General features: G+C 38.2%; 1 protein-coding gene across 3 annotated transcripts in view; it reads right to left on the bottom strand.

The window, feature by feature from the left end:
- The window catches only part of RRBP1 (ribosome binding protein 1), a 121,956-nt gene that overhangs the window by 47,922 nt on the left and 59,391 nt on the right, over positions 1–14,643 (bottom strand). For all 3 annotated transcript variants that reach the window (XM_051975884.1, XM_051975885.1, XM_051975886.1), the window contains exons 3-4: positions 8,905–9,053; positions 519–641 (exon numbers count right to left, since the gene is read on the bottom strand). In XM_051975884.1, the coding sequence (XP_051831844.1) occupies positions 519–641; positions 8,905–9,053 (272 nt within the window). The remainder of the gene's footprint in view (positions 1–518; positions 642–8,904; positions 9,054–14,643) is intronic.

Here is a 14,643-nt window from a genome sequence, read left to right as displayed (position 1 = left end):
ACAAAAGGTCAACCAGGAAGCCTAACAAAGGACCCAATTTGGTTTAAGCCAAAAGCTTAAGTAGGGAGTCTAAGCCTGACATACATAAGAAAAAAATAAGAAACCAAAGTCTTCATCCTATTCTGGGTTTCCTCCAAGGTCCTCAGAGAGGAGGACATTAAACCTAGAGACCCAGTCTGCTGGGCTAACCCTAACTTAATGAAAGGATATGAAGTGCTGATGACAGGTTAGATATTTCTCAATGGATCTGGGGCCTCCTCCACGTAGGCACTCCCTCCAGTGATAAAGTCCACAACTCACCTATGCCAAGCTCTCCCATCAAGCTGCCAGAGAGCTGGCACTCCCAGGGACACCTAAGGGCTCTAATCTGGGTCTCTTTACAGTCACCAATGAAGGACATGGGCTGCCAGCAGTTTCCTGATTCTTTGAGTCACATTATGGCTCTTTTCATTTCATCTTACTAATAAACAGGATAGAAGAAGGAATATGTCTATAGATAGACTACATGGATTTTTTACCTTATTAAGTTCTCTCAGTCTGTTTTTGGCAGCAGCAGCATCCTGTTGTTCGGTAGCCAGTAGCTTTTCCTTTTCTTCTAGCTGTCGCTTCAAAACTGCTACCGGATCGCCTTTTTGAGTAGCCTACAAATGCACCAACAAATTCAAATTAGTAACTAAGAAATGCCTGGTAGCTGCATATTCTATAAGTTTCCCAGACACAACAGTAGGAGGCACAATCGTCCTACGAGGAACAAGAATCCCAAAGAAAACAGGTTTCAAAGGGCAATACAAACAGCTTATGGGTTTGTAGGCTTTAGGATTTATTAAAAATCAAATTGCCAGACATTATCTTATAAATTCCCCCGCAATAACCCTCAGAGATAAGTGCTACAGGTATCCCCATTTTACAGATGGGGAAACAAAGGCTTGGGGTCAAACAGCTTGGAGTCCCCAGAGGTGAACCTACCTGACACTATACTTGGTCATCTCTCCACTATCTTAAACTGGCTCATAATTATGGAGTGGAGGGCATCACAAGAGATAATCTGGTTCAGTTCTCTACCTACAGGCCATGTGTGAAAACAATACTTTCCAAGCAAACAACTCCTTTGTCTCATTGAGAACCAAAAACATTAAGAGTTAATAATACTAGTAGATATGTTAATTATTTCCAAAAAGCTTGGGCAACTTTCTCTGCATTATGGCTATTCAATCAAATGATATTTATAAATAATTTGTCCCATGAACGACAGTGGCAGGAAGTATAGATCCAAGGGGGGCAGAGGGAAGCAGAAAGATCTCTAAGGCTGCTGAACCAGCTCAGGAGATCAGGAAAAAAAAGGTTTGGTTCAGGGTAGTAGCAGCTCAAATAGAGCACAAGTGACAGATTGGAGCAAGAGGTAGAATAAACATACTTGGATAGGATAGTAAGGAAGAAGGTTAAACAAAGAAAGCCAGGTGAAAATGGTGGTGCCCCTGACATGAATGAGAAAGTCAGAAGGTGAGATAATCCCATTTAATTGCTGCTGAGTCTCGTGTATTCAACAACTAGCAGTGTGAATGAAGAAGGCATCTCTTTTTTTGCTCCCTGAGAACTATCATCACTTATCTGTATCATAACAGCTTCCTAACTGCCCTCTCCGACCCTCCTGTCTCTCCCCTCTCCAATCCATCTCCAAAGAGCTGCCAAACCTATAGTTCTAATGCACTGATCTGACCACATTATACCATCCACCAGAAGTTTCAATGGGTCCCTAGTGCCTCAAGGATGACCTAGCCTATGTTTCCTGCCTGGTTTCACATGACCTTCCCCTTTCCTGCCACACTCTACCTAATCAAACCAGCCCACTTATGATTCATCATACATAACACCACCTCATCTCTCCCTGCTGCTCACTTTTCTCACCTGGCTCCTGGTCCAGGTTTAGCTCACTTGTCATAATACTCTTTCCAAAAATGTTACCACTTTACACACACACACACACACACACACACACACACACACACACACCCCTCTCTCAGTTTGTATTTACTTATGTGTGTGTACAGTTCTTTCCCTGAGTAATAAGTAAACTCTCTGAAGGTAGGGATTGTCTCATATTTTTTCAGCAAATAGCACACATTTGGCACATTCTAAATGCTAAATAAAGCCTGTTTGAATTAAACTGAATGTTCAACTGGTCAATGGGGTCTAGAACTCAGAAGAGAAATATTTATTTGAGATATGAAAGTCATCAGCTCAGGTACATTTAGCAAAACACTTAATGTATGCTTGGCACTGTGCTAAACAATGAGGATACAAAATAAAAGAAAAATATAGTTCCTGCCTTAAAGGAGCTTACATTTCAATAGGGGAAGACCATATACAAAAAAGAGCTGGAAAGAACTGGGAGGAGGGAGGGAGAGAGAGAGAAGGAAGAGAAAGGTGGGGTAAATATCTGCCACAGAAGCATGTTGTTAAAGTCTTCAGAGACAGAGAGATAGTCTGGAGGGAAACAAAGGCCTGGACCCCTGTACAAAATGGAGGAACTCACAATGGGAGAAGGGGGTCAGCATTGCAGAAGGGTGTTTTCAGGGCGAGAGGGCCTCAGGGAATGAGGGATGTTCCATAGAAAGGCTACAGAAGAAGGGGGCAACCTAATACTAGTGGCATATAAATAAGGAGTGAATAGCTGTGAGAAATTTGGGGGTAAATGAGGTTGCCAACAGAGAAATTACTATAGAAAAAAAGAGAAGAGGGCCAAGGACAGACCTCAGGAAAACACCCACATTAAAATTAAAGAAATGGTCCAATGAAGGAGAAAGAAAGGTAAGAGAATTGTCCAAAAAAGATATTTGGATTAGTGACTCGGTCACTGGTGATATTTGAAAACAGTTTCAGTAAAGTGGAAATGAAGGAGAATCTTCTGAAACTGCTTTCCCCTGTGGCTAACAGGTAATAGAAGCATTACCACTCTCTTCACTTTACAGATGAGGATCAAAAAGGACAAATGATAGGCTGAGCATCAGGGGGCAAACCTGTGGTCCCTCACTTTCAGGTTATTGCTCTTCTCACCAAACCACACTGCTTCAAAGGAAAAAAAAAAACCGCACAGTTTTTGTGTAAGACATTCACATACAAAAAAGAGGAAATCATATGAAGTATTTGGCCAAGCTCAGAAGCACACCAGAAAAACAAGTAGCTTTGTGATGGGAAACACAGCCTTATCAGTGGCCATGTCTATACTGCCTGCCCATCCCCCCACCACATCTCATCAGCTGGCCACGTTTTGTGTATTCTGTCTCCTCAGAGGCATACACACAGCCACACTTAATTTGATCCCTCATCAAAGCTTTCCTAGACTACAAGAGCTTCCTAAATCGAGTCTCTTCCCTAACCTATTGTCCAGTTACCAAACAAGATATTCCAAAAGCACAGGTGTCATCACGTCATTGCCTTGCTCAAGAAGCTTCATCAGTTCCCTCTTGCCTTTAGGATAAAATCCAGCTCTTCTTTTAGAGACTTTAACCATCTGGCTACCTGACCTTTCTTTCCTAGATACATTCAGGACTTCCTTTCATGGAGTCTACATTCTTCCAGTATTGCTCTGCCATTTCCATGCCTTAGCATCAACTGTCTCTCCTTCCTGACCCTTTAGCTTCTTTCAAGCAACGATCCCTATCGGAGGCCTTCTTTGATAGGTCCCACCATTCCTTGCCATAACAATTCTCCCCAACCATCAAATTATTTTATATTTAAAAAAATATTAATTCTATAGTCACTTAGGGTACAGGTAATGTTCCTTAATCCATTCTACCCAAGACAATGTGAATTCTTTCAGGGGAGACAGTTTCATTTTTTGTCTCTCTCTTCCCAAGTACCAAATACATGGAGTCTGGCATATAGTAAATGCTTCTGAATTGAACTAAATTGGTAAGAAGCCTGAGGTTCAGAGGCAGAAGACGAGTCTCTTCTAACTACCACAAGGTATGGAACCTGCTGTATCCCCAAATCTATTGAGAGGATAGCAGCCAGGCTCTTGGAGTTTTTGGCTTTGGTCTTAATGTATCTATAAAGATACCATACACACAATTCTCTTCATTCTCCAAAATAACTGATCAATTCTGAATTAGAAAGAAAACTTAATGAGAACTTTCAGACTATAAACCATTCTTAGCTCAATAAGGAACATAACAAGCTAATCGAAATTGAACTATTAAGTATATAGAACAACAGAAGATCATTCTCAATAACACACAAATCAACTACTGTAAAATGGGAATAATAACATTACCTACCTCACAGAGTTGTCATGAGGCTTGAATGAGTTAAAATATGTGAAGCACTATGCAAACTTAAAATTCTTATTATTAATAGTTCTTATTAAAAGCTTATTATTAATAACTTCTGAATAAGAAAAGTAGGATACTCAACAATAATCCTAAACATTTAAAACAAACAATTTTTCCTAAAAAAAAAAAGGATGGCACCATATTACCTCTCCTAGGCTCAGTTGGGCAAATCTGGACTGCATCCCTGTGGACTTTCCTAGCAGAGAGAAAGGATGAGAAAGAAGTAGGAGGAGAGGAGAGGGGCTGCAGAGCCAGGCTGCTGCTACTCAGCTCAGCTCGATGTCACAGCAGATCTAGGGCAGCAGGCAAAATTAAGAGGGATGGAGACCTAGGTTTTTCCCAGACACCAAAAAAGTAAAGGAACAAAAGCAAAAGCAGTGCAGCCAGACCCCTGCTCCCTCCACTGATGGACAGTAGGAGATGGACATTCAGCTAAGTCTAAAGCAACAATTCCACAAGTCCCACCTACAAGTTCTGGTCAAATTACATCACATGCTCAGTCACGTGTCCCTTTCTCAGCCCCACCTCCTGGGAAGTGAGGTGATGTCTATGCTAGAAGCTGCTAAGGGAAACAGTTTGAAAGGGGGTCTAGTCTGAGGCATGAAATGAATAAAGATTTATCTTTAGGGCTGGTGTTCAAAGTCCTGCCCTGGGCCAAGGATAGGCAGCTGCCTCCATGGTGTTTGAAATCATCTCTACAGCTCAAAACCAGGGCAGGGAGGAAAGAGGGAAGAAGGGAGAAGGGAACAGGTATTCATTAAGCACTTTTAAAGTTTCAGGAACCATGATAAACACTTTCCAAATAAATATTAACTCATTTGATAAAGAAGTGGAAAGAGTCTTCCAGAGTCCTCTTACCCATTTTAGATAGCTAGAAGCTATCAGCTGTTAATTATAATAATGGGAAAGAGTGCGGAGAAAACACCTAATATGGTGTCAATTTATTAATGATAATATTTCCAAAGAAAGGAGAAAACTTCTAACACTTCAGGACTACAGATATAGAACTAGAAAAGATCTCATTCTAATCAAAACCCCTCATTTTACAGGATAAGGAAGTTAAGGCTCAAGGAAGTTATAACTTGCCTTCCTTTCCAGGCTCATTATACCTTACCTCCCTTTCACCATCTTCTGTTTCTTTTTTTTTTTTTTAATAACTTTTTATTGACAGAACCCATGCCAGGGTAATTTTTTACAACATTATCCCTTCCACTCACTTCTGTTCTGATTTTTCCCCCTCCCTCCCTCCCTCCCCTCCCCCAGATGGCAAGCAGTCCTTTACATGTTAAATAGGTTACAATATATCCTAGATACAATATATGTGTGCAGAACCGAACTGTTCTCTTGTTGCACAGGAAGAATTGAATTCAGAAGGTATAAATAAGCCGGGAAGAAAAACAAAAATGCAAACAGTTTATATTCATTTCCCAGTGCTTTTTCTTTGGGTGTAGCTGCTTCTGTCCATCTTTGATCAATTGAAACTGAATTAGCTCTCTTTATCAAAGAGATCCACTTCCATCAGAATACATCCTCATACAGTATCGTTGTTGAGGTATATAATGATCTCCTGGTTCTGCTCATTTCACTCAGCATCAGTTCATGTAAGTCTCGCCAGTCCTCTCTGTATTCATCCTGTTGGTCATTTCTTACAGAACAATAATATTCCATAACATTCATATACCACAATTTACTCAGCCATTCTCCAGTTGATGGGCATCCATTCATTTTCCAGCTTCTAGCCACTACAAAGAGGGCTGCCACAAACATTTTGGCACATACAGGTCCTTTCCCTTCTTTAGTATCTCTTTGGGGTATAAGCCCAGTAGAAACACTGGGGGATCAAAGGGTATGCACAGTTTGATAACTTTTTGAGCATAATTCCAGATTGCTCTCCAGAATGGCTGGATGCCACACTGTTTCTTAATGGCTGCCCATGGCTGGCACACATCCCCTCAGGTTTCTTTCATGACTCGGCTCAAACACCACCTCTCTGCTTGAGGCCTTCCTGGTCCCTATCTAGAACAGCTACCAATTCCTTCTCCTACAAACTGCCTTGAACATACTTTACATGTTTTAAAAATAATCAAACTATAGAGAGCTGGGCCTGGAATGGGGAAAATTGCATACAATTGTGCTGTGTGACCCTGGGCAAGTCATTTGACTTCTCTGGGCCTCAGTTTTCTCACCTGGAAAATGGAGATAACAATAGAAAATGGAGACTTAATTCAGATTACTAACCATGTGTAAAGTGCTTTGCAATCCTTAAATCACTATATAAATGTTAGCTACTGTGATTATTATTTATTAAGTATAAAAATCAAAAAGTATCAAAAATTCTATGTACATTTAATATGTTCATGTTATTTTCTCTCATAGGCTACAAATCCTTGAAAACAGAGTTTGTTTCTCTTTTTTCTCCTTTTATAATGAGAGTCTCATGCTTAGTAGTGCTTAATAAATGCTTATTGGATGACTGAGTGATGATGGCCCTTGGTCAAAGAGGGCATGATCAGAGATGGGATTGAACCCAAATCCTGATTTCAGAGCCAGGGTCCTTTACACCAGGCCTTTACCAGGCTTCTTTGATGATACACACACATCAAATCCATGTCATTTCCAAACATAGAAGTAGCGCTGAGGACACCTCATAACTAAATACGACCAATTCTATGCAAAGATATGTATGATACCAGTAGTTCCATTTCAGCCAGTTTTCTTAAGTTGAAAATGCTCAGGATACAGCAGCTTTCTCTCATCAAAAGCCAGATCAAGCTACAAGAACTTGTAGGACTTGTAGGGCTAATGACCCAACAACATTAACCACATCACCTTTACATCCTCATATCCTAGGCTTCATAAACCTGTTAAACCCCTTAGGAAGCATAAGACTGAGGACCAACATAACAGTTATAATACAAACTCTCACGCAGCAAAAAGAAAAAGCCTACTTTTTAGTTCCATGCAATAGAATTTAGCCTAGGCTTCCAGCAGAGCTGAATTGTTTCTTCAAGCTGCTAAGTGCCCCAGACTCTGTGGCAGGTAGAAGAATGCTACTCTGGAGGGGTGAAGAAGCCAGCATTGTTTGTTGGGGGTGCTGACAGATGTCCCCTGTACTCCCTTCCCCAGATACAACTGTAAGAAAATCCAGGGCACTGAATACGTTTTGACAAATTTCAGTGATGATCCAGATGCAAGCATACTTTACTCTGGAGCAATTGTTTGGGTTTCTCTTAAGCAATGAGTACCAGCCTGGGGCTTGGCACATGCCAGAATGTCTCTAATTATGTCCAGAAATGATGAAAAATCTCCTGAACAAAATTATTTTTCATTTACTTTAATTTACAAAGATAAATGTGGGTCATACTGCGTATCTCGAAGGATTTTGGTCATATGACAGGGAATAAAGATTCCAAAAGGGTTAGAAAGCAGTACCAGAAACAGTAGGGTATTAAATTCAAAAAGGATTTGTTAAGTATATGTTAGATGCTAGAGATAGAAAGACAAAATTAAAAACAAAACAAAACAAACCCAACTTCTATCTTCAAGTAACTTCCAGTCTACTAGAATGTAAGGATCTGAGCTTTTGGATCATTCTGAGTTTCAAATGTGAAATATTCTACTATAACCCACTCTTGTTTTTGGTTATTTTCAAGATATAACTTGAGAGTACATTTCATGAGCAGATTATAGGATCATAGATTTAGGGAAAGAAGAGCCCTTGGGGATTTTCTTGTCTAACTCCCTTACTTTATAGATAAGAAAAAACAAGTCTCAGGTGTTTATAAAACAAGCCAAACTCACATGTGGGAGCAAGCAGCAAAGTCAAGCTGGTCCCCTAACTCCAAATCCAGGACCCTTTCCACTGAACCATACTGAGGTCAGAACTTACAGTAAGGAAAACCTGAGTTCAAATTCAATCTCAAACACTAGTTGTGGAGTCCTGGGCAAGTAACTTATTACCTCTCAAAATCAGTACTCTCATCTGTAAAATGGGGATGATCATAGATTCTACCTCACAGGGATGTAAAGACCAAATAATACATACAAAGTGCTTTGCCAGGCTTAAAAATCTATAGAAATGTTATATAAAGTTATGTAAATGCTATCACCACTACCACCATCACCTTAAAGTGAAGGCTTGCAATTGTTACTGATCTGGACAGTTTTCAAAGCTCAATGGCAATTACAATGTAGCAAAAAGCAAAATATATTTAAACTGTGATTAAACCCAGCTTGGGGATGAAGGGGATAAGACAATATTCTTTTCTGAAAAGAAAAGTGAAGGACAATTTTAAAAAACCAGATTGTTTTATAAGCATTTTCTTTCCAGTTTAACAACTCCAACATGAGTTCATCAGTGCTATACATTCACATCTGGGAATACATCACCATAAGCACAGCTGCATCTTGCTACAGAGGCTGTGTGTGGTACGAGGGCTACATAACAATTTCTATTTGTTTTCATTCACATGGGGGAGGGAGAAAAGTAGAAATACACATGTACGTGTGCACACAAATACACAGACACACAGTTACTGTTAAAATTTCTACTAAGAGTCAAGATATTCCTTACCTTATGCCAGGTATCCTGGATAATGCCAGCCTTCTCTGATAAGATTTCGATGAGACAATGGGCTTCTCCTTCATTGAAAACTGTACTTCGGAGGGTAGACACCAGAGTTTTATAGGGTAGATAGAGGGGGCCATCAGAATCTGCTGGAGCTGTTAAGGAGAGAGAAGCAGCATTTGTTAAGAATCATGTTAAATAATATGTACAGATCTCAATGTCAGCTATTATTATTATTATTATTATTATTGCTCACACTTCCCATACCAATCAAGCACTTAAGTTTCTAATCAAAACCAAGTTAGTCAAAAACTTATTAAATATCTTCTAGGTTTAGAACACTATATGTTAGAGAAGATTAACTATTGCCTCTAGCAGTTTATATTCTACTTTAATAGAATAGAATAGAAAATAAACTCCTCTATAATTTTCTTAGGGGAGGCTAATTCACTTTAGGATTATTCAACCTGCCCAAAAGGTAAAGTTTCTTCCCTTTTAAAGAGTGATTCAAAAAAAAAAAATGAGAAAGATGAAGAAAGAAAACTGACCTCTAAATTTAGTCTTCCTGAGAGAAAATACCATCCTTTCTTATTGCTGCACTTAATAACAATCCTTTGCCTTATACCACAAAATGGTATGCTCTTTATACTCTTGTAAAGAGTAGTAGTTGCTTTTAAGGTCGAATTTTTCACCAACTTTATTCAAAAATTTTCCCAAAGTTATTCCTTTTCCCATATGCTCCTGATACTAATCCACTGTGATTCTTCCCCTGTCTTACTAAGTGGACAGAAATCCATCAAAACATCCCAACAGTAACAAAAATAAGGCATAAGCTCCAGTAATGTCTCTGATACTGCATGAACCCTGATTTCTTTTAAGTCTTAAGTAGGCGCAGTCCCTTTTTATGCCTTAACATTACCTCCCATAAAATGGGATTCACCTCACAATTACTGTAACATTCATTGCTTTTTTCCCTCTTTATGGTCTCTCTCTGAAACAGACAAAAGATTTAGTGTTAAGATCATGGAGTTTGAAATCCACATATTTCCTACGTGATTTTGAATGTTATTTACCCTCTCCAGGTCTCAGTAGGGTTAATAGGTAGGTAGCAGAGTGGATGGAACACTGGGCCTAGAATCACAAAAACTCATCTTTCTGAATTCAAATATAGCCTCAGAAACTTACTAGGTAGGTGACCTTGGACAAGTCATTTAATCCTGCTTGCCTCTGTTTATTCATTTATAAAATGAGCTGGAGAGGAAAATGGCAAATCCACAGCATCTTTGCCAAGGAAACTCCAAATGGGATCATGAAGTCAGACAGGACTAAAATCACTGAACAACAACAAAGTACTAGTCTCCTCATCTATAAAAAAGAGTAGATCAAACTAACAAGATCTAAGATCTCTTTCAGGTTTAAATACAGTGTTAAGAGATTTCTAAGCAATAGTTTTCTTTTCCCTTGGATTGCTTTCATCAATAGTTCATTAAAGACAGTCTTCAAGAAAAAAAATTGGTTAAATAGATCTAAGGTCTCTTTCAGGTTTAAATACAGTGATAAGAGATTTCTTCTTTTTTTTTTAATAAATATTTTATTTTATTTTATAATAACTTTATATTGACAGAATCCATGCCAGGGTAATTTTTTTTACAACATTATCCCTTGTACTCACTTCTGTTCTGATTTTTCCCCTCCCTCCCTCCACCCCCTCTCCTAGATGGCAAGCAGTCCTATATATGTTAGATATGTTGCAGTATATCCTAGATACAATATATGTTTGCAGAACTGAACAGTTCTCTTGTTGCACAGGGAGAATTGGATTCAGAAGGTAAAAATAACCCGGAAAGAAAAACAAAAATGCAAGCAGTTTATATTCATTTCCCAGTGTTCTTTCTTTGGGTGTAGTTGCTTCTGTCCATCTTTGATCAATTGAAACTGAATTAGCTCTCTTTATTGAAGAGATCCACTTCCATCAGAATACATCCTCAAACAGTATCGTTGTTGAGGTATATAATGATCTCCTGGTTCTGCTCATTTCACTCAGCATCAGTTCATGTAGGTCTCTCCAAGCCTCTCTGTATTCATCCTGCTGGTCATTCCTTACAGAACAATAACATTCCATAACATTCATATACCACAATTCACTTAGCCATTCTCCCATTGATGGGCATCCATTCAATTTCCAGTTTCTAGCCACTACAAACAGGGCTGCCACAAACATTTTGGCACATACACTTCTTTAGTATTTCTTTGGGATATAAGCCAGAAGTAACACTGCTGGATCAAAGGATATGCACAGTTTGATAACTTTTGGGGCATAATTCCAGATTGCTCTCCAGAATGGTTGGATTCGTTCACAACTCCACCAACAATGCATCAGTGTCCCAGTTTTCCCACATCCCCTCCAACATTCATCATTATTTTTTCCTGTTATCTTAGCCAATCTGACAGGTGTGTAGTGGTATCTCAGAGTTGTCTTAATTTGCATTTCTCTGATCAATAGTAATTTGGAACACTCTTACATATGAGTGGTAATAGTTTCAATTTCATCATCTGAAAATTGTCTGTTCATATCCTTTGACCATTTATCAATTGGAGAATGGCTTGATTTCTTATAAGAGATTTCTAAGCAACAGTTTTCTTTTCCCTTGGATTGCCTTCATCAATAGTTCGTTAAAGACAGTCTTCAAAAAAAAATTGGTTAAATATCTCAATGAATCATAAATGTAGAGCCCCAGAGGCCATCTAGTCCAAACCCTTCATTTTATAAATGAGGACATTGACCTACAAAAACATTAAATGAATTGTCCAAAATCACATAGATCAGAAAAGTGACGAAGCCAGAACTGGAGCTCAGGCACTTTGACCCCCGTCCAGAGCACTCATCCCCCTTACCCCACACCCTCCCAATAACTAGTTGTCATCTCTGAAAAAGCACTTAGCAGGATTTTTTGGTTTGTTTGAAATTTTTGACAATTTTCTCAAATGTTCTTTTTTAAGACACATGAGCTCAAAAAGACCTCCATGCAGTTTGGGAATTAGCACAAGTTTAACTGAGGTATTCTGACTCATGAGAGAAGACCCAGTTACAGCACTTGCTGACAATTTTCTATTGACATAGTTCAGATTTGCATTGCAAGTTAAATGATTTATGTACTGCTGAACTATTAAGACCTCTTAAACCCAAACAAACAAACAACAACAAAAAAAATTGGAGGGGGTCATAGAGAAAGAGAAAAAGATTTCCTTAGTAACAATTTTCTTTTTGACACAATATATCCATTTACTAGCCCTATTATTTTTATTACAAATCAGAACATTCACTGTGATACTCTAGGAAATGGAATGAGAGAGATGGGTAAAATTCTTGTTCTTATGAATACCATCAATTGTCTTATAGAACCATAAAGAAGTTAAATAACCAAGCATCATGTTAACAGTCTTAGACATGGTAGGCTCTTTAAACCACCTTTTTCTCCATACTTGGCAGCAGTAAGATCTTGATTGTATGTAAATAGATGCTCAGGAAGCATGGAGGAAAAGGAAAAGGGAGGGACATAGTTTATCAATGGTTCTTCAAGGAGATTAAAAAAAAAAATCCAACTTGCTAGCTGTACTTATGCTTTGAAATAAATTTCACCAACTAGTATGTCAGAAAACTAACCTCTTGTCCCCTCTTCCATCCTTCTTTACTCTCTCGAAAAAGGGAAGATCCTCTCCTTTCAAGCACTCTACTAACTCCAGAAAGGCTGACTGATCATTGCATCTTCTGCTCCCTATTCTCCTCCAGCCAGCTAATCAGATTTGTCCTCCACAAGGACTATTCCTAGAAAAGTGGGGAAATCTTCTATTCAAGCACATACAGCATTAACTAAATGTGGGATTCATTAAAACAAGCGTATATAATGAAGTTTGCAGATGTCTCACCAGAGAACTGTGCTTTTCATTTTAATTTGCTATCCCAAACATTCTACATGCTTTCTCTAGTTAGAAATAATAACTCCTATTTCTATAGTACTTGATAGTGTACAAAGCACTTTATCTCATCTGCCCTCACAACCTGGTAAGAAAAATTTTACAGTTATGATGATGTCCACTTTTCACATTAGGAAAATGAGACTCAGAAAGGATCTTTTTGCCCATGATCATACACCTAATAAGTTATAAGAGACTGTATTTTAACTCACAACTTCCAAATTCTACTCTCTCTTCACCAGGTCGTAAAGTTTCTAGGACTTAGAAGAGAAACTAGAACCATTAGGCAATAGATTATCAAATTTCAAATATTTGTGTTTTCACTCATTGCCATGGCCAAAGAATTCAAGAATTTGTCATAAATTTGTTGGCCTACTAATGATAAGCATCCCTGTACTTTGTTAGACTAACTCTTGGAAAGCAAGCTCAATCTGCTGCCAACATCATGCAAGTCTTTCCAGCATGATAGAACATGTTACATCTTATGCTTTAATGATAAAGCCTGCCAGAAGTAGGGTCACAGTTCTGCCAGGCTTCTAGAGAGGTACTGGTAAAAGTAAGGAATCTCTACATTACAATTTCCATATCCTGGTATACTTAAAGATTACACACACATACGCAGAGACATTCATTTATTCATTCATTCAAGTGTCAATTATTCTAATAAATCTTTCGGCGTATCCATGAAACAAATCCACAGAGCAATCTTCTGAGAGGAAAGAGAATGGGTCAGAAAGAACCTCCTTCATACATCAGTGAATAGCTAAGCAAAGAATTCTATTTTCATTCTCCCAAATGACATAAAGTAAAACCCAAACACATGACTTCAAAAGAGCAAACAACTTTCTAGCAACATATTTTTAATCAATTTCTCAAAATTGATCAATTCACAAGTGATTACTGAACTTTCAAAAATATTATGTGACTCCTGAACTTTCTTATTTTTGAGACTTTTGAAACTTTTAGTCATTCTAAAAAAACTTAACCTAAAGCAAGACCTTGGCAGGTAGTTTGTGCAAAAAATATTTCTGTATGAATATTCTCTCCTCTCAAGTTTTTGAAACACTTTTCTCTCTTGTTTTTTATTCCTACTACCCATCGGGCTGCCATTTCTCAGTCTATCTTTAAATGTGCAGAATTAATTTAATTTTATTGATAATAAGACTTCAGGTCCCCTACATTTACATAGCATTCATTTATATACAACTTCTAAAATGATAAGAAAAATTAATGCCCACTGTACTACTTGTCCTCAAGGAATTTATAATCTGTTTAAAAAATGAGTTATTTACAGTTTAAAACAAAATTCAATAATACAAGTCAGTATCTGAGCCATGAGTCTAATAAATGGCACAAAAGGTGGATGGAATTTAGAAAAAGAAGAGATTACTATGGGCTAGAGTAGAAAGGGAAGGTCATATCTAAATTGGGCCTCTAATTTTCCTATCCTTCCTCTCCTCAGTATACAAAATCACAGCATTCTTCAGAGCAAAAATAACCACAGGGAACAAGTACTACACAGGAAGCTCCCTGAGATTTTGAGGCTATTCTTCCTGCTATTCACTCTCTTTCCCTAATATTTAGACATTCACAAATACATTCCTTCTCTAGAAGCTGAAAGAATCTCTAGATGAGCTGCTTTTCTCCTTTATCCTACAAGGGACCCAAAAAAGGATACTCCCTGGATTCAGGAAGGAAGGATATTGGCTTTGGAACTGTGATCATCTGCATCTTAACCAGTTTTTCTTTCCATTGAGAATAATTAATATT

This window comes from Antechinus flavipes, chromosome 2 (genome assembly GCF_016432865.1).
Source record: "Antechinus flavipes isolate AdamAnt ecotype Samford, QLD, Australia chromosome 2, AdamAnt_v2, whole genome shotgun sequence".
NCBI classification, from domain to species: Eukaryota; Metazoa; Chordata; class Mammalia; order Dasyuromorphia; family Dasyuridae; genus Antechinus; species Antechinus flavipes.
This window is presented reverse-complemented; position numbering and strand designations above follow the sequence as displayed.